At 45.2% G+C, this 21,828-nt stretch overlaps 1 protein-coding gene across 1 annotated transcript in view; it reads right to left on the bottom strand.

Moving 5' to 3' along the window:
* The window catches only part of LOC146857670 (solute carrier family 13 member 1-like), a 521,802-nt gene that overhangs the window by 265,856 nt on the left and 234,118 nt on the right, over nucleotides 1-21,828 (bottom strand). Inside the window, exon 4 of the mRNA XM_085648250.1 lies at nucleotides 3,187-3,362. Coding sequence (XP_085504376.1) covers nucleotides 3,187-3,362 — 176 coding nt within the window. The remainder of the gene's footprint in view (nucleotides 1-3,186; nucleotides 3,363-21,828) is intronic.

Raw genomic sequence — 21,828 nt, 5'->3', positions numbered from 1 at the left:
GATTTGCATAGTTAAAAAATAATTTCTGCCTTTTTGGGCGATTCAGATTGCTTTTTTTGTCTTGAGATTCTGAAAACTGGCCTTACACGAAAAATCAAAAAAGAAAGAATACAGCTCTGTTCTTCACCCCTTTACATTTCAGTCTCAGTGATTATGGCCATGATACATTGCAGCTCATATTTGGTTTTGGTGGCCCTCATTTGAGTAGACTCTTAAAACCAATTTTGGTGGAAATGTGAATTTGATCTCCAAAGGTTCACACAAGTAAAGCAGTAATTTGTTAACTGCTACCAAAACATGCAAAATGATCACACATGTTTCTGATGATAAATTGACCAGCTCAGGACTGGAGGAATTAGTTGTTGGGAATCTGGAAATGGTATACAGAAATCAGTGTGAAAACAAATTTACAATATTTGTCCTCCTTTTGTTGGGCAATACTCATGATCTCTCATTACTGACACGTTCTATAATTATGGATACAGCGATACCTGTGGAATCAGCAATTTTGGATTCAAAATTACCGATTGCTATAATACAGTCAGTGCTTCTAGAGATATTAAGACACAGGACCTGATTCACAAAGGGCCTCCACACTCGTGTTGGAGGCCCCGCAGTTGTGGCAGAGTCTGAGAATTCTTATTGTGGGGATTCTGCCCCTATTGCGGAGACTCCTCCACGACGGCGGGTCCTCTGCCACGAGTGCAGAGGCCCTCTGTGAATCAAGCCCACAGTGATCACTGTGATGAGTGGTGTAGTACTAGAGTAGCCATGACTTAAATTGTTTGACCTTCACTATGTTTAATGTTATGTTCATTATTAGCCATAACTTAAATGGACATGAATATAGAAAAAAATGAACCTTTGTGGGTGTACACATGGGAATGGACACCAATTGCAAATGCCTATTTTCTACTACTTTTATTTCGTGGTAAACTAGTCTATTACACCCACCTTGATTTTCTAATGGGTGTTTTATTCCAAACTTGGTATGTTTAGGGGCATGAATACAAAATGGTGACAGTCATAAACACATCAACATGCAACAAAGAGCCACATTTTCCTTTCTTTGATCTTCTTCTATTTCCCATTTGCCATATCAGATAGAATTAGGGTCTGGTACGTGTGAGTGAGCCTCAGCCCATCCAACCTGAAAGCATCACAGAAGGAGCAGTACGTGCATGATTTTCAGCTGTCAACAAAGAGTACTCTTGAGTACTGTGCCCAATCCTGATTAACAGAAATATTTTATGAGTTTCTATTCAGAACTACCTTCAAAATCTATAGCTTTTTAGCCAATACATTTTTTAAGTTGTGTTGTAAAATAAATCACTTAGACCACTTTTTAAAGGAAATTCTTAAGGAGGAATCCTTTAAATCTTTCTGGAGAAGGCCGGACTCACTTCAAATGCTTGCTTATTTAGGGCAGTATGGAGTGAGGGTTAAAAAATATTGCCCGGGTGATTAAGATTCTTAGCCTAACGCTGTTGTGTCCACAATCCTATACATTGTTAAACAGAATCTGCCCATTTAACTTGCTTTTCGTGGACACTTTTATAATTCAGGAAGAGAGGACGAGAAGGAAGATCACAGAAATTAGAGTATGAGCACTGTATATGAGGATTGGACTGGACAAACAAATTATGATACCAGCCATAGATTTAATACCACTGAAATATGTAATATTGTTAAGTACCTTTATTTTAGTCAGAGGCGGCAAAATATAAATTAAGCAGTCTGTGTCTTCTCTCTGTCTTCTGAACTGTTTTCTTTTATCAAGTGTGCTGAGGTAATAAAGGTGTGGGTATGTCACTGTTGATACTGTAAATACAATATAATATTACACTCCCTCAGTCACTGTTATAATGATCTCTGCTGTATTGTAGCATATTTATCACTCACACTCATTACGGACACAGGTCGTGTTTTTTAAATTCAAAATATCCTCTATCATTCAAGAAAGATCTATACGGAGCATGAGTATGGACTAAATATGACAAAATCACCACTAGTATGATGATAATTATAGAAGTGATTGGTAGAGTGCACTTTCAAAGACGATTCCTGGCCCTAGGAACAAGTAATCCAGTTATGATAGCAGGGAAAGGTAGATACTGTTTTTCAGGCTTTAACTATTTTTTTTTTTTAAATAGTGAATGAGGATTGGTAGTGAAGCCGATGCGGGAGTATGTTCCAAAGCTTGGCAGGAGTGACAAAGAAGGATTTGTCTCAGCACCAAACTTAATACACGGGTGATAGAACGAGCGGGTTACTGCAGCAATCTGAGGTCCTAAAATGAACGTATCGAATCAGGAAGATGCACAGGTTATAAAATGACCTGTCAGGGGCACGGGGTCAGGGGAAATTGATAAGGGATGATAACGGGGTGACAATAAGACGAGGAAGTGCCAGAGAGTTGGTTTTAGATAGACTTCATTTTTAGGTCTCGCCTGACCCAGCGCATTTTGTGAGGGCTCCAAAAAGTGCTACCAGGCCAGCCTAGAGCTACAGTGCATGTGCGCGGGCGGGCGCGCGCGCCGCGCTTGAACGAGCTTACTTTCACTTTCGCGGCCGCACGGCCGCTTTGGTGTTTGATCGCAATCGCTTTCACTTTCGCGGCCGCAGGGCCACTTGGCATAGCCAATAGGTCTCGCTTTGGGACCTTATAAGTATTTAGTTATGCAACTGTTGCATGGCTAAACACTTATAAGGTCCCAAAGGCGAGACCTATTGGCTATGCCAATGCTTGTTAAAATGTTGTGTACGGTCCCAGGTGCTCCAACACAAGCAGGGTTGTGGTGGGGATTAAATAAGGAAAATCAGGAGCTTTTATCAAAGCAAGACTTTAAATCTCCCTAGCGCGTGCTGTTCTCTCCCTTCCCCACTTGATGTAAGGCAGTCAATCTACAGAGTGTGCGCCACACCCAGCAGCCCAATGGACAATGCCAGCTTCTGTCGAAGCACTTTTAGCAGCAGAGAGGCACTGGGAATTAGATACATGTAGTAGCATCCTGCTCGAGCAAGGGACCAGAGAAAAGGATTGCCATTTCAAGGCAAAAATTTGAGCGGGCTCCAAGATATGGAAAGTCTGTACTTGCTTAAATTACTATAATACATTAATGACTAACATTTAAATAGGGATTACTTTCATAGGAGAATAAATTCCAAATCAGATACAATACATACCTTCATTATTTGGCTGTGAATTTACGATAACCTCAGTCAAGGCGCCTTCTTCAGGTGTAGCACTATTGAGCTGGCAAAGCACGGCATCGACGATTGGCATCACCATAGCAGCAGTGGAAGTATTACTTAACCACATGGATAGTAGTGCGGTGCAGCTCATAAATCCCAGCAGCAGCCTGAAAGACATCCAGTGATTCAGGGTTATTCCAGTTGTCCTCTTTCAGCAGAAATAGAGATTTTTTCAAGTGAATAATTAGTCCACTTCACAACAATAGAGCACCTAAACACCATCAATCACCCACTTAAAGCAGTGATAATATAACCAGTATGTATTCAGTTGTAATAATGGCAGGCACAGGTGTGTTTACATAAATGTAGCAAGCATTCTTCATGCCGGCACAGGTTGACAATTTTTTTCGATCTCACTCAAAATTGGTACAACCATACCGTAATCATGAATGTTGATTGGACAAAGTACCACTGAAGTGGAAGTGACATCACACGCACAAACAGTGGACTTCGGAATGCAATTCCACTCTACACTACTACACTGAACCTCACTTCACTCTGCGTCACCCCACTCTATACCACTCCACTGTACACTATTCCACTCTACGAAACTCCATTGTACCTCACTCCAGTCTACGCCACGCCACTCCACTCCACTCTACAGTCCTCTATTCCACTGTACGCAGCTACACTTTACGCCACTTCACCCTACACCATTCCATTGTACACCACTCCAGTCTACGCCACTCTACACCAATCTACTATAAGCTCTTCTACTGTACGCAACTACATTCTACAACACTACACTTTACACTATTCCACAGTACGCCACTCCACTGTATGGTATTCCACTATACGCTACTCCACACTACGCTATTCCACTGCACACTCCCCCACTTTACACCGGTAAACAACCTTTACAACACAACTTTTACAACGCACTACCATTACAACAAAACTTTTACAACGCAAGTGGATTTACAACGCATGCCATTACAACGCAAGTCTTTACATCGACTTGCGCTAGATGGCGTTCTAACATTACAAATAGTGTAGTTTACTATCCCAACACCTTCCCTACTGTTAAGTGGACTGGAGTTGGAATAGTAAATTACACTTTTCTAATGTTAGCACGCCATCTAGCGCAAGTCGATGTAAAGACTTGCGTTGTAATGGCATAGCGTTGTAACTCCACTTGCGTTGTAAAAGTTTCGTTGTAACAGCACGCGTTGTAACAGCACGCGTTGTAACGTCATACATCCCTTTACACCACTCCAGTGTATGACTCCACTATACGCTATACCAGTGTACGCCACTACACTCTTAGACATTCCACTCTACACCACTCCAGCAAATGCTATTTCACTACATGGTACGACTGTATGTCACTCCAATGTACGCCACTACACTCGTTATCCTATTCTACACCACTCCACTGCATGCTACTCCACTCTACACCATTCCATTCTACCCTACTACAGTCTACACTATTCCGTTCTACAACACTCTACTCTATGCAGGACCGGACTCGGAACCAAAACCGGCCTTGGCAAAGTGCTCCCCCGGGGGATTGGGGGTGCCGCCGAGCTCTTTGTCAGGGCCGGTTTTCGGCCGATTTTGTTACAGGGCCGATTTGCAGCTATGCTGCAAAAATGGCCCCCAGGAGCCCAAACCCAGCCCCCACCCATGCAGCCCACAGAGGGATTGACCGGTGCCCGCTACGGCCAGTCCGGCCTTGACTCTATGCCACTCCATTATACAACTGTATGCCCGACCCTCCACTGTATGCTACTCCAGTCTATGCTAATCCACTGTACGCAACTCCACTCTATAACAACACACTCTACGCTATTCCACTCTATGACACTCAATTCTACGACACTCCACTATACACCTCTTCACTGTATGCAATTCCACTCTACACCACTACACTGTACCTCACTCCACTCTCTGCCACTCCACTGTACTCCATTCGAATATACATAACTTTACTGTATAATATTCCACACTACTCAACTCCACTGTGCACCACTCCACTCTCCCCACTCCAATTTCCGCTGTTTCATTGTACACCACTACACTCTACCAAACGTCACTCCACTCACCTCTACACCACTCCAATGTATGCTATTCCATTCTACGCCACTCCACTGTACCCCACTCCAGCTTTTTATTTTGGACTTTGGGACCCGGGGGCGGGGGGGGGGGAGGGTGATACCCAGATAGGTTGGCCATGCCAATTTGAGATCCTTATTGGATCTGTTACCTAGATACATAATTTCGGTTTTGTCTCCATTAAGTCTGAGACATGAGTGTTGCATCCAGGTAGATACCTTCTCCAGGCAAGATTCCAGGTCAGATAGAACATTATGCGGGTGATTTAGGGATACTACCAGCTGAGTGTCATCCGCATATGTGCCAACTTTAATGCCATATACACATTGATCATCATAGGACTCAGGGAAGAACCCTGAGGAACTCCATAGCTGAGAGGTAAAGGCCTAGAGGTAGATTCCCCCGCTAAGACCTGAAATGTTCTGCCAAGATCTTACTAAGCATGGGTAACAGGGATATGGGACGATGGTTGCTCAGAACGTCCGGATTTAAGCTTGGCTTTTTCAGCAAAGCTTTTACCATTGCATGTTTCCAGGCCGATGGGGCAGGTCCATTGGAGATAGAGAGATTTATCACATCCCGTATGAATGGTAATACCACCTCCTTCACCTTACCCAGGAAGTGAGGAGGGGCGGGGTCCAGGAGGGAGCCTGATTTTATTTGCACAAAGATGTCTGACAGGGTGTCCATGTCCAAGAGTGGAAATTCCTCTAGAGTGTGCTTAGTGTGATCCACATGCCTGTTTCTGTTAAAAAGGTCATTGGTCATTGGGGTAAGAAGATCGCTAGGCCCTGGAGAGTCTGGGAATGTGTTGTATATAGTCTGAATTTTTCCCTGGAAATATTCTGCAAGTTCATTGCATCGATCGGTGGTTATACCTATAGAAGTTTCCGGGGAAGGAAGCTCCAGGAGTGTCTTTGCAATACGTAAGATTTCTTTGGGGGCATTAGCTGCTGAATTAATTTTTTGAGCATTTTTTATTTCAGCCTGGTAGCATTTTATGGACTCTCTACATATCATTTTACTGGTCTCCCTATAGTCCTTCCTCCATTTCCTCTCTAACCGTTTGCAGGTCTGTTTAAGCAATCTAAGTTTAGGTTAGTACCATGGAGAGATTTTCTCTCTCAACCTGCGAGGGATATTTGTAACAGGAATGACTGTGTTCAATGGGGACTCTATCCAGTGTGTGAATGTATTGGATGATACATTTAGTGTTGGAGTCAAGTGAAGGTTTTGAGTTTTTGAGCGCAGTCGACCAGGCCTCTGTAGAAAGGTTGGACCAAGGGTGTGCTTTCCTGGAGCTGGGTTCCTTAAAATCACATTGAATGGGAGATTTTAAGGAGAATGGGATCAGTGAATGATCAAACCAAGGCAGGGGAATAGATGTCTCCACTACCAGCTCCATATTATTATTAAATACGGGATCTAAGATATGGCCTTTGATATGTGTGGGTCCTATGACTTTTTGTGTTAGTTGAATTGCGCAGAGGTCTTGGGTGAGTTCCGAAGCATCTGTTTTACTTGGGTCATCGAAGTGTAAGTTAAAATCCCCTAGGAGCGTAAGATTAGTGTACGAGCTTGCCAGGGAGGCCGCCACTTCCGGAAGAGAATTGAAGAATTGTCTACCGCCCCCCTGGGAGGTCGATAAATGAGAATTCCAGAGAAGGTGAGTGTAGCAGTGAGTGAGTGCGCTGGATGTTGTACCCGGGGGAAGTGTGCTGACCACATCGGGTGCAGAGTCCTTGTGCATCCATATTTCTGTTAAGAATAATGCCCCCCCAGGCCATCACCTACCCAGCCGGACTTGGGGCAGACTTTCCTTCGTCTTGCCGTTGTATCTCCCTCCTACCCCTTCACCCTACCCCTACCCCTTTACCCTTCTACGCTCCATGTATCTCATCTTCTATGCTCTTTAAATGTTTTACTAGTAACTGATGTAACCTGTTAACTGATGTAATTTTGTAACTTGGTGGATCCTCATGTAAAGCGCTCTGATACCTTTGGGTCTAGCCAGCGCTATATAAAACTCATTAAGCAAACAAACAAACAATAATACGCCAGGTTTGGTATCCTCTAGGAATATCTTTAGCTAGCTCCGCTGAGTGTTTAGGCAGAGACCTACAGTTAAGAGAGAACATTTTGTATATGTGATGGGCAAGTCCCTCTGTCTGTGTTTCCAGAGCTGTGCAGAGAGCATGAGTACATGAAGATTCTCCATTGGCTGGGGACAAGGAATGGAGACAGTTGTTTTTACCCTAGCCCCTTAACACTCTAATTTGTCAAGAAGTATACACAATTTTGCCTGTCAACTGATGCGCAGGGGTTCTGGCCCCTGGACCCAGCTGGGTGCGGACAGGCGCAGGCGGGCTTGACTTTGGCACGTCCGCGCTGCCATGCGTCTTTTCAGGAGAACCTCCCAGAAGAGAGTCCTCCTAGCCCCGCCCAGCCCCGCTTCCTATATATACATATATATAGCAAGTGTTTATTAGTGAAATGCAAATAATCTGCCTCGATGCACAGGGAGTTTTTTGCAGGTGAGAGAAGATATTCTTGCTAAGCATGGTGGTCCCGGACAGATAAATATATGCTGGAAGACCCAAAAAGGGCGGGACTTCGGACAAATTGACCGTGATGGACTTGTGGTGGATGCGTAGCTGGGAGGTGGTTTACAACAGCAACAACAGTTTTGCCACATTCCAAATGATCCCCACGTTGTAATATTGTGAATCTTGTAGAATCTGCCTGACATTAATTTTTGTTAAAACATGGCTTAAATCTATTTTAAAGAACTTACATCTGATAGTTATTTCAATTAATATAAAAACACCCAGAGGACTGACTAAAATAATATTTTTAAATCTAACCATTTTTCAAAGCAAATCACTTTGCACCACATACACAAAGCACAGAAAATTGTAGTAGAGATTATACTACTAGGGTACTAAGTATATTTCTATGGAAGAAACATGAAGGGGTGAAGGCAAGAGGTTGTTAGGTTGGGATTTCAATGCAATAGAAATTCAAGGATTCTAACTGGATTCCTCGATGGGATGCAAAATACAACAAGAGCTGTGGGGGAAGGTTTTTTTTACAAGGGTAAAATGTTTCCCACTGAGAAAAAAAGTGTGTTAGCACATCTGGCTCCATTCTTACTATATGCTTAAATCTACACTAAGTAGTTTTCTGCACGGGATATCGGAGTATGAAGGAGGTGCCTCATTTTATTGTCGTGTACATCTATACTATGCCGTGTACACCGGGAAACCTGCAAGCGACAAAGCTTTCCAGGTGTACGCCAAGGAATTGCTGCAAATCGAAAAACATGCAAAACTAAATTCAGGCGTAGCTGTAAATTTAGGCCCAGACTTTACATTTCTTATTCTTGGATTAGGCTCCTCATCTATAGTTAAACAACCCTTTGATTACTAGTACGAGCTCATACGCAAGAAGCAACCTCCCGGCAGTGGTACAGTGAGTTTCCTGGAGAAACCAAGTTGAGGACTTTCCTCTTCCCTGTTGTGTTTACCACGAGTCAGTCATGTCAAGCAAGTTCCTGTCCCACCCCAGGGAGGACTAAAGAAAATGAACTGCAGATATTGCGCTTCCAGTGCGGGGAATACGCGTCTCTTCCTCTGGGGCTCTGTGACAGAATAGCTGACAGCTCTGCAACAATGCACCAATCACCCTGCCACTGCCAGCAGATGCTGAGGAGACTCAGGGCCAGGCATGCTGGAGCTATGGCCCTGCAGCACAAGGGTGAGACGAGGAGCTATTTTAATGAGAGAGGAATGTGCGTCCAGGGATTGTAAAAGCTCTGTGTGATGGACATTTCTCTGTCATTAATCCTCATTTCCGCCTGGGGCCGTGCAGCTGGGGTAAGTGTTGCCAGAGTGCTCACATTTCATTGTGCCATGCATGTCAAGCGAATCCAGTCTGGGTTTTTAATTTGCTTTCTGGGACTTGAAGTTCTTTTTGAGCCCTTTATAAAAAATCAGGACTACAAGCCCCAGAATACAAATAAAAACCTGGACTGGATGAGCTATTCACATATCAACAAGGTGAACGTGATAGCTCTCTGGTGCATGTGCTACCTACGACTACGAACACATAAATGTGGTTATAGTTTCAGGAGCAGCAAGAGGGCGAGAGAGAGAGACGGGGGGTGAGGGGGGAGGGCGAGACATACCAGATGCATTTAGAAAGGACAGAAGGGAGCTCTTTTAATTGACTAAAATTATTTTCAGCCCTCTCACTGATTTACAAAACAAATAATACAAGGCCAAATTAATTAGGACCTCTAATGTGATAGTTACAGAAAGAGAAAACAGAAATGGAAACCATAAAAAATATACCAAAACATTTTTGATAAGGACTAGAACTGAATAAAAGAATATCAGAAACTGCCCACAGACCGCACGGTTCACAATTCATAAAAGGAGGACCTCTGCTATTCACCATTTTTCGTCAGTACACGTGTGGTAAAGTTGGTGAAACGTTCCTGCTCTACATCTGGATTCCATTTCACATACCGTGGAATGAGAAAAAAATCCTAGACCTATAGCCCTGTGAAACTCGGGGTCCTGCAGGACAGTATTTGTTTTGTACATATAGCACAACCACGCCAAGGGTCATCTGAGGCCAAAGTCAGGGTACAATTCATGCCGGCAGTTGAAAGCTAGTCGCTCCCTTGTTTAGTTAATGTTTTCGACGGCCGATGACCTCACTACACACTTTAACTCAAAAATGACTGAGGTTCTAGACCAAGTAGCTCCTCTCAAACTCAAACAATTGAGGCAAACCAAATCTAAACCCTGGTTTAAAGTGGATCTGAATGAGGAAAGGCGTCAACTCAGACAAACAGAAAGGTCTTGGAGACTCAAGTCCTCGACCTTACACCTAGCGCAACTTAGATCTGCTCAGCAGGCATACAAAAAACATATTTTCAGTGAAAAGGCGTCTTTCTTCCGCAGACAACTAGATCTGGCGAAAAACAAACCGAGAGAACTCTTCAACATTGTCAAAAGCCAAACTAACTGCACTCCCTCTCAAGAAATCAAAGCCACCAATGAGCGTTCACTAATAAAGTCTCGAAAATGGATCAATCATTCACCCAAATCTCTAACCCTCCTTCCCTCTTAACCTGCCCCACTCTAACCACCCCTGATCATTCAGAAAGAGTTCTTACCAAGGACATTCAGGTCTGCCTCCAGCTAAAAAACAATGCGCATTGGTCCGACTTTGAGCTAATGTCGGAAAATGAGGTTTTCAGTATAATTTCTAACCTTAAACCTTCCTCCCGCACTATGGACCCCATCCCATCCACAATCATAAAAGAACTTAACCACACCATTTCCCCTTTCTGGACAAAAATCATCAACGCCTCTCTCACCTCAGGCTGTGTCCCAGACTCCCTTCAACTTGGACAAATTACACCCATTCTCAAAAAACCAGGGGCCGACCCTAATGATCTCAATAACCTCAGACCTATCTCTAACCTCCCATTCCTTGCAAAAACATTGGAGAAATGCGTTCTCCACCAACTCAACAAACACATTGATGAGTTCAACCTCCTCGACACCTTTCAATCAGGATTCAGGAAAGGCTGTAGCACGGAAACAGCTATGCTCAACGTCTCTGACGATATTCACAAGGCTTTAGATGAAGGTGATGCCTGCCTACTAGTCCTTATTGACCTATCTGCGGCATTCGACACAGTAAATCATCCAGCGCTTCTGGAGACCTTGTCGAAGCACTCCGGCATCAATGGCACAGTACTAAAATGGTTCACCTCCTTCCTTCAACACCGCTCGCAACAAATTAAAATCAACTCCTGTCTCTCGAAGCGGACAAAAGTCACACTTGGGATCCCGCAAGGCTCGATCCTCTCCCAGGCCCTCTTCAATCTTTTCATGGAGCTCCTCACAATCATCTTGAAAAAAGCTGGAGTGAATTACCACCTTTACGCTGATGACACCCAAATCTATTTCAAAATCAAGTCTCCCTGCGACATCCAACACCTCAATGCCACTCTAACCGAGATCCAAACTTGGTTCAACGCTAACCACCTAAAGCTCAACCCAGATAAAACAGAACTAATCCTATTCTCTCCAAAAAGCAACCATCGTCCAATCCAAGAGTGGCTCAAGAATCTGGTCGCCCTAAACTGCCCCATCGTCCTATCCGACTCAGTTAAGTCTCTAGGCATCACCCATGACAAGAACTTATCTTTGGAGGCCCACATCAAAAACTCTGCAAAAAGTGCTCTTTTCTCTCTAAAACACCTCAAGAAATTGAAACCTTTTCTTCCCCATGATGACCTCAAGACAGTAGTCCAATCCCTATTTCTCTCTAAAATCGACTACGGGAACGCCATCCTAACAGGGACTCCAGAAGCTCACCTAGCCCCTCTAAGGGCAGTGTTGAACATGGCCGCTAGACTCGTATCTGGAGTAAAAAGATTTGATCACATAACTCCAGCTCTCAACTCCCTCAACTGGCTTCCCATGGAAGGGAGGTGTATTTACAAACTGGCCTGCATCACACACAAAACCCTTCACTCTCCGGCCCCTAACTACCTGAACAACAAACTAGTAATAGCAGGTCAATCCAGAACGCTGAGAAGCTCCAACTCACTCCTTCTTATTCCTCCAAAACTGAAAAAGAAAACCACACAAAACCGATCGTTCTCTGGCAACGCTCCCAGGATGTGGAACGCTCTCCACAGAGTCCTCAGATGCAACCCCTCCTTCTCCTGTTTCAAAAGGGACCTGAAAATCCTTCTCCTTAACAAATATTTTCCTGACCAACGACAACTAACCTAGACTTCAATATCCGAGTTTACTCCTCTCTCTTGACATTCAATGATAGTTGGTGACCGGACTGTGTTATCCACCTTTTCTTCCGTGCTGTATTATTTTATCCCTGGTTTTGCTTCCTTATTGCCTGTTTACTATGTAATGCAATTTCCATCTGTTTTTCTTTACAGTATGTTATGTAAAGTGCTCTGATAACTACGGGTCAAGCTAGCGCTATATAAAACTTTTAAAATAAAAGGTGGCTGGTCACCTGCTCTCTGCAACACTGAGAGAAGTGACAACGGTGGATACAATTTGAGAAAGATAACGAGTTACATGAATGGTTTGGTCTACTCGCAATGCAATGCCATACATAAGGCAGACCTGGGCTTAGATTTGTTGCTACCCAAGTAAGAGGCAGAGAGAGCAAGCGTGTGTCAGCAGCATTGCCTTTAACACTGCTATGATCCTTTCCTGGGACAGAATGAATGTCAGCTTGGATGAAGCCGGCACACCTATTAGGGCACCACCACCGAGTACTTATCATATGATGTCTTAAATTGGAGGTCTGTGGAGTTCTCAAACGTAAAGTGCGGCTCAGAGAAAGCGTCTGGTGTGAATAGAAATAGTGAACTGCAATACTGATTTCCGCATTTACAGAATGTTTTGAGCAAGCATTTAAGCTCAGCCAGTACCATACCACGTGGAAATTAAGCTCCGGATTATTTCAAGATACGAGATTTGAATGCAAGACGGTGTGGTGAGAAGGCAGCTTCAATTAAATACTTAGTATTGAATACTAAATTGTTTTGTTAACAAGGTTCCGTGGAGTAACATTTTCTTTGTACTTATCGACAACAGCTCACAGATGCTTTGACATATGAATGAAAATCCTCTATACTACGAATTTATGGCGGCCACCATCTTATTTACACATGCCACTATTATTATGACACGTCTCAGCTTGCCATTCAGGGATCAATGCATTGTTTTACATATGGCAGTTACAGCTGGGCATAACACATTAGGGCAGTGTTTCCCAAACTGCGGGTTGCCCTTTAAAGCCCATTTTTGGTGGGTAGGGAAAGTGCAAGTAACAAATAAAGATGCCATTAAATTTTATTTTTGATTTGCCACATTTGCTGCACTTCAAAGACAGAGGTCAAAGGTCAAGCTATGTCTCCTGCTGGTTATTTTTTACACGGGATTGGAATTTACATTACATGGGAAGGCTGAAGAATGTCATTTTGTCGTAACGCAAAGCAAAATGTTAAAACCTCGTCTAGATGAACAGTACATAGGAAAGCAAAAATGAAGCACATTTTTTGGTAATCTAAAGTGTGATAGAAACAAATATTTTGATAGGGTCAGAACAAATCCAGATACTTTACTTGGCAATGCACGAAATAATATTCACTTAAACCCGAATTCCACACATTATGATAATGTGTATGCAATATAGTTTTAACAGTAAAACTATGTCTGTGCAAATTTAGTGACCATTTCAATTAAAATGTGCTGTCTAAAAATGACAATGCACGACCACACAATGCTTTATTTCCATTAAAAAATCACCAGCGTCCTTCATTAATGCTAAGTGGGTTGCAGCCATTTGCGATATTAAAAAGTGGGTCATGGTTCTAACAGTTTGGGAAGCACTGCATTCGTGTCTATTCACAAAAGCATTTTTGGACACAGGAAGTAGTTCTCGAGCAGTGCTACTTTCCAGACTCACAAATGCTAATCATGAATATCCAGCCCGAGATCTCTGCTTTCACCTCTCCTATCTCTTATCTGCAGAGATCTTCAAAACACGAGGTGCAGAGAGTTCCGCACACAGGAGGTTTAGGGTTCTTTGTAGTAAATGTGGGAGGTGCAAGGGGGAGCATTTTTGAAAATGGGGGATATTTACTAATAAATGACTATGTTTTGGGAAGGATATGCAAACAATTAAAAACACACCCACTAAAGAGCAAAACAGTTGCTATTCAGAAAAGTAAAAGCTAAATCTACTACAGAAGTACTACTGATAAACTATGATCAAATCATCTCTAGCCAAACAACAGAGTAAGTCAAGTACCAGACATAGCCAATCGCTAGTACTGCAACACACTCAGAAATCAATAGAGGCAAGGAATAAAATTGTCTCAGAGGGAAAAATATAAAAATAAAGTAAAAAATACTTTTTAAGCAAAAAAATAATTCTATTTTCTATGTTTTAATTTTAGTATAATTATAAAAATATCAACAAATAGGATTGGCTTGACAGATGTGTCCTGGTCCTCCAGAGATTTTAGAAGCCAAAACATTTCTAAGTTACAGGTTTCTCAGGAGGCTAGAATGAGTACACACTGGCAAAGGCCAAGGTTCCACAGCCCCAGGTAACAGCTCTTGGGAGTCTATACATACTCCAGCAGAAGTTATCACCAGGGTCAAGGGCAGGTCCAGTTATAACTGTCAGCTAGGCATTTACAGCAATTGCGTTTTGTAGCTTGTTGTGTCCCTGTAGCTTGAACAGGAAGTCAGATTTAAAACCCTTGAAGTTCACTGCTTTGTCCCGGGTGCAGGAGGGAGAGCAGCCCCAGTTCTCCAGGTCACAGAGAGCAGGTTCATTCCTCTTCTGATCTTCCACAGGTCCAGAAGTGTTCTGAGGAGGGTACTGGGGATAACAATTTTATGCCTGGCACCAGTTTGTGGATGTAGGTGACTCATGGCTCCTCTCTAAGCAATGGTGTACAAGTTCCCAGGGGATACCCTACCCACTTTTTAAACATTTTGTGCCCTACTGCACACAATCCAACAGTGTCCTCTCTCACTGAATCCAATATGGTAAAATCCTTCTCCCCTTGGGCAGGCGCTGTGTGTCCACCCCAGAGGTGTGGTCACAGACATGAGCACCCCACTCCTTTATGGTCAATTCAAACTAAATCTGGGGGCAGCTCTCTCCACACTGTAATTGGAGTCTTGCAGACTGGGGAAACAATGAAGGGGTATGTGCAGGTGCGATCTGGCATCTGCTTGTGACAGCGAAGGCCCTCTGAAGATAATAAAGTTCCTGGGCACTGTCTAAATGGCAATCCTGCAAGAGGAGAAGAAACACTTCCCCGCACCCAAGCCCTTGTTTTCTGCTCTGGGAGCAGTTCTCACACCTCATTCCAAGGTAAGCACTCAGAGGGCTGCAGCTGGAGGATTATGCAAATTAGACTTCAGAGGCTTCAGGCAGGGAAAAGGTATATATCTAAAAGTGCATTTTCCTTAATACTGTTTCAGATCTGACTTCATCGGTGAATTGGGCTTTTCATAAATATTACAGAGTCCAAGAATGACATTTCTAGCTGTTTCCTAAAATGAGGTAGCTTTTGTAAATTTTAAATTGCATTCCAGTGTTTTCCTATAGATAAGCCAGCATTGCTACAGTGAAAATAGCTTATGGGGTTTTTACACTGTAATGACGTGTAACAATACATTTCTACATGTCCTACTTTTAAATCAATATGCTTAGGGGTCACTTACTAATAATTAAAAGGAAGGTTTAGACCTGTCAAACTGGTTTATTTTGATGGGTCACATTACAGTTTAAAAGCTGCATTAGTCAGGCTACAATGGTAGGCCTGAAGCCTTGTTTTACGCTGTCACTGTAGTTGCTAGCACAATGGATGCTGCAGTCCACTAGTTCCATTTAACTTACAGGCCCTTGGTACATTTGTACCATATACTAGTGCCCTATAGGTAAGTTAAGTATTACAATTAGGGGTATGCCACTGGAGAGCAGGGGTAAAGTCCACAGAGTTCTATAGCCAGCAAAACAGCTAAGGCAAGGATCTGGAGGTTTACAGCACAAAAGATGGTCATTTCCTACACAGCCCACGTAAGAAAACAAGTCAAACAACATAAAAACCTTTGTTTCACTGTCAGTGAATATTTTCTTTTCTTTGCTCCTTAATTGCAAGAACAATTAATTTAAGAGGAAAGGTAGAAATTAATAGAGACAAGATTTACTAACTTGTGTTTTAATAAGTGGGCAGCTTAGGTTGTAGCTTAAGGAATTTTAAGTGTAAGGTGTTGGTGGTAAATGTAATGTGGCGTTAAACAGGCAGGCTCTTGTGATGTCTGCTTTTCTGTGAAGGGTAGCAAGGATGATAGAGTGGCATGACTGGTGATTCAAGAACTAATTGCGAGAGACAAGTGTTGAGTTCTTACCTGTCCTTACATTGGGGTTCCTTGGAACAGACAGGCCATATACTATAGTACAAACAGTGTGCATGGTGGTGAGAAGATGTTCCCTGATGGGGATGAGACTGAGGCTGGATCAAGGTCTGTGTCGAAGAAAAGCATTTTATGCAGTTTTATGTCAAACAAACTCGTCCAGGGCGGCGTGGCTAGCGGCCGGCGGGAATGGTTGCTCTCTAAGGCGACTCTGCACCCCTCGCCGAAACATCCATAATTTTCTCAGATTTTTGACCCAGAGACTTCCCTATTACACCACGGAACTCTCCCTAATCCAATCCAGCACACAGGTGCCACTCGAGAAGGTGGGACGCTCGACTTTGAGCCGGTGGGAGCGCCTGACATGGAGCGCCCGAGTGAACTAAAATGGCGGCCGGGAAATAGATGAAGAGACAGCCACGATCGGGACCCACAGAACACGACTACAATGATAACAGCGCTGCCTGGAGCCGCTGTACCCCCTGGGGGCCACCAAAGAGCGGCGTGGGTGAAGCGATAACTGGGCGCTGCTGTGGACAGCAGCGGGAAGGAGGCGCGTCTGTATCCTGTCGGGGACTGAACTCGGACCGGAGAGCCAGCCAACTCTGAGGCATGCCCACGGGACCGCCAGGTCGCACCGGGTCCTGCTGCATCCCCTGGGAGCTCTCAGAAGAACAAGGTGATAGGATGCTGATTGGGAGCCGCGAAGGGGAAGAGAAGCGCTCGAGAAACACCCACCGTTCCTGAAGGGCTGAGAGCGGGCGGGGCGGCTGACATCAAATTGAGGCCCCGGATGTGCGGCCTACCCCCCGAAGACGCAGACAGGCAGCCACTCCCTCTGACTCTGGCCCCAATAAAAGCCAACGGGGGCACCTCCTCATCATCATAATTACTGCTGATACCAGACTCGCATTTTCCTTATGAGCCCCTGAAAATGACGCGTGCTGCGGTGGGGCTGGGTGAGGGCCGAGCGGCCCGGCACACTCGGGGCCTGGTCTGAGAGGTCTATCAACAGCACCATACACTCCAACCGAGCGCAGAACACCCTAACCCGCTTCAACGGCTGCAGGAGAAGTTGGATCCTCGACTTCCACGCACAGACGCATTGATGAGTGCTGCTTGATGTGCCGGTTCTCGATATCCTTTGGCCTCCCCTAAATCCCTCTGTTGGCTACCAATGTAGCGGAAACAATATAGATCTGGGGTTTGGCTGGCTCTTCTGGGGCCCAGGTTCCCACACAGAGAGAATGACTTGCTGAATTGTTGCTCCCTGCTGGGTGGGTCCCGGACACTGGGAGCTTTGGCCTGACAGCAAAGCGGACTCAGTTTCCCTCTGACCCAGCGGAACCACCTAGAACACCGACAGGCCGGCGGAGGGCAGTCCTCTCCTCCGCGCAGGCGGCGGCAATTACAAGTGCGTTTCTGTGACATAGCTGCACCCCTTTGTCCCCTATATATTAATATGGCTAACAACAAAGGACTCAAATATCAAACCCACAAACAACTGGCAAAGTTTGCCTGGACCAAGCAGGGGGAGGAAACTGAGATGACATCAGGAGAAGATCCCAAAACCTCACAACCTCGCCCCCCCAGCTAAAACTCTCACCCTGGAGGACGTCATGGAGGCCATAGCAGGTGTAAGGACATCTTTGGAAACACGTATAGACTCAGTAAATATTGAGGTAACCCTCCTATGAGCAGACCTAAAGAAAATGGACTCCAGGGTCAAAGAAGTCGAAACTACTACGACGGCCTTCATGTCTGACACCTCTACCCTTCAGCAACAAGTTGCTCAGCTCCAGGACCAGCAAAAAAGAATGGAAGAGCTCCTGGATGATTATGAAGGGAGGGCGAGACGGAATAACATCCGTATTATTGGGGTGCCTGAACGAATGGAAGGACCGGCTGTTGACTTCTTTGTGGAGGACCTGGTACCCAACAAACTCCAACCTAAATGTCTCTCCAGCTACTTCTCCATCAAACGGGCCCATAGGGTTCTCGGGGAGGGAGTCTAAAACCTGGGGTTCCTCCGAGGCCCATAATTGCAAAAGTCTTTAACTTTCGAGACAGAGACATCATCTTACAGACCGCACGGGCCGGACCGCCGTTGAAAATCGACAATGCAGACATCACATCCGTGATAAAAACATCAAATACTCCATGCTATTCCGGGCCAAACTACGGGTGGAATCCGATGGCAAGACTTGGTTTTTCCTGTCCCCGGAGGAGGCCTGGGACTGGCTGGAAGGATGGCATAGAGTGGGAAGTCATCGTACGGCTGCAACAATGGAGGCCCCAACAGCAGCCAGCGGGCCCCCCCCGCAACAAGAGAGCGACATCCAGAGGGAGACTCAGATGGGACACATTGACTCAGACCATCGGATCCGGTTGCTTTAACCCACATCTCTTAGTCAAGTTTGTATTTACCAGTTCCGGGACCTGCGACTTACATGTAACGACTCTCTGGGTGAATGTAGACACTATACTTGGGGCGGGACTGACAGAACCGAGCATACGCCTCAAAGTCTCTAAGCTACCACGAAGCTTGCATGAGGATTGGACTAAAATGAAAAGTGTTTCAATATACTATGAAAAGACTACGTTGATATGGCGAGGGAAGGAGGTGGTTAGCCAGACACCTCGCAAATGGAGGGGTGGGCGACGGGCACTCTGCCTTGTTGGGGAGTGGATAGTTCAGATTCTACTGGCAGGGGGGCAGGGAGGGGATTCTGAGGGGGGGAAGGGGGTAGTTTGGGTTTTGAATGTTATAGTTTTCTTTGCACAGAGCATCCGGGTGAGCAGGATTTCACCAGTCCAAAGGGCTAAATCACTGTGTTCGTTGACTGATTGGGGGGATGGGATGGGGAAGTCCTGCTAACACTGTGGTTATGTACCACTCTTTGACATGGGGCTCAACATCTGTGCCACCAAGACTGGCATTGCATTGCCCGCTTGCTTCTCCTAATTAACAGACATGGCAGACTCTAAAGACATGAAACTATCAATACTGTCGTGGAATGTTAATTGCCTAGGTAGTAAAATAAAGAGGGGAGTCGTCCTGTAGTACCTCAAAAGACACTCGCCAGACTTGATATTATTGCAGGAAACTCACCTGGTGGGTAACAGCTGTAAAGCTCTCCACAGATGGGGATATAGACTTGTGGACCACGCTGGGTTTACATCTGGGTCTCGAGGTACAGGTATCCTCATTCGCAAGAATCTAGCCCTTACACCCACCCGTGTATGGGCCAACCCCCAGGGTAGATTTGCTGTATTGGAGGTGGCCTGGGAGGGCAAGCCATTGAATGCAATATCGGCCTATCTCCCACAAGCGCTGGGAAGGACAGCACTACAAGACCTGGGCAAGATACTAATTGATCTCCCCCGGTACTCTTATACTAGGAGGAGACTTTAACATGACAATGGACGAAACGCTTGACAGGCACCCTCAAAAATCGTCTCCCCGACGTAGCACTGATATGGCTGACTTCACCCAAGCAATGGGACTTACTGACATCTGGCGTACGTTGAGTCCTGATATAGTTCATTTCACACACTACTCCAATGCACATAAAAGTATGTCCCGCATTGACTATTTTTTTACATCCCTCTCAGACATAGGTCATTTCCAACATCCCCAGGGGCTCCCAAGAGGTATCTCCGACCATTCTCCCCTTAGGGTTGAACTCACTTTTCACCGGCGCTTTGCCCGAGGCCCCATAATCATTAACCCGTGGCTTCTTACAATTCCAGATATCAAAGACGACCTGGCTGAACACACAGACCATTACTTCACCGAAAATATCGGCTCCGTCGACTCGGCAAACACGATATGGGAGGCTTATAAGGCAGTAATCAAGGGACGTGCCTTGGCATTAAAGGTCGGATATATTCGAAACCACAATGAACAGCTGACCCAAATGGAGAGTGACTTGCTCCTCCTCGAGACGGAACATAACACATCTGCCACTGAAGCCACAGCCCACAAACTCCGGAATAACCAACAAGAGTACAAAGCCCTAGCACGAGAAAAGGCCCAAGCGAGATTACTTCAGATGCGCCATAGAGTCTACAAACTTGGGCAACGCGCCGCCAAAATGCTGGCATGGCTGGAAAGGCAAGATTAGGCGGCTCGATGGGTCCCTGAAATATCACTCGAGGATGGGAGGAGGGTAACAGACTCTCAGGAGGTAGCGGAAACATTTACGGACCACCTGGAGGCCGTATATACCTCTAGGACCACATCCTCCCCCGAAGATTCCCGTCAGCTCTTGGAGGAAATGAATCTGCCTACACTCTCAGACACTGACAGGGATGCCCTAGACGCAGACATAGCAGCAGACGAAATCTGAAAAGCTATCTTTGCCATTAATTCCGGGAAAGCAATGGGGCCTAATGGGATACCCATTGAATTCCTCAAGGGGATGGCCCTTAAAGTGGCTCCCCACCTAAAAAATATGTATGACGAGAGTCGGGAGCGGGGTGTCCTTCCCTTGGACCAACGGCTGGCCTCTATAGTCATCATACGCAAACTGGGTAAATCAGCAGTTAACTGTGGCTCATATAGGCCCATCTCTTTAATCAGCTCAGAAGCCAAGTTATTAGCTAAACTTCTCTCATCCCGGCTAATTGCAGTCCTCCCGTCTCTGGTCCATTATGACCAATTAGGGTTTGTGCCGGGTTGAAATACCGCCTTAAATATTCTCTGTGTCCACAATGTCCTAGGCAGACAGCCCTATCTGCGGGAAGATGCGGCTATACTGTCATTAGACGCCACTATGGCGTTTGACTCAATAGTGTGGCCCTATCTTTTCGAGGTGTTGGCGAGATTTGGTTTTGGCCCACGATATCGGCAGTGGGTGGCATTGCTGTTCACTGAATTGTTGGGTCAGGTCAGAGTGAACAATCACACGTCACGCACATTTGCCTTACAGAGGGGGACCAGGCAGAGCTGTCCCCCTTATTGTTTGCGTTGACCCTCGAGCCGTTAGCCCACTGGATACGGCGAGATGCTTCCATACGGGGACTGTGATGGAGCGAAGATAAAAAGGACAAAATATCACTATATGCTGATGACATCCTCATATACCTAGCGTTCCCCCGAGTCTCCATCAACAGTTTACTTAACGTCATCACTAACTTTGGCAAATACGCAGGATACACTATTAATTGGTCCAAATCTGTATTGTACGTATTACACGGCCCCCCGCCTCCCCTACCTCGCGGCAACACAATAGAACTGGCCTCTGAAGGTTTTAAGTACTTGGGCATTTTTATCACACCCGACCCCAAAATGTTTTATGAACATAATCTTCTGGGCCCCCTTAAGCGGCTACAAGAAGATGTTAAGCACTGGAGATCGCTGCCATTGTCCCTCCTGGGAAGGGCGGCCTTATTTAAAATGCTTGCACTTCCTAGATTTTTATATGTAATTCAAAACTGCCCATTCCCTATAGCTGACAACTATTTCACCACCATAGAAGGGGAACTCCGTATCTTGCTATGGGACGGGAAGGCG

Source organism: Triturus cristatus, chromosome 3_2 (genome assembly GCF_964204655.1).
Source record: "Triturus cristatus chromosome 3_2, aTriCri1.1, whole genome shotgun sequence".
NCBI classification, from domain to species: Eukaryota; Metazoa; Chordata; class Amphibia; order Caudata; family Salamandridae; genus Triturus; species Triturus cristatus.
This window is presented reverse-complemented; position numbering and strand designations above follow the sequence as displayed.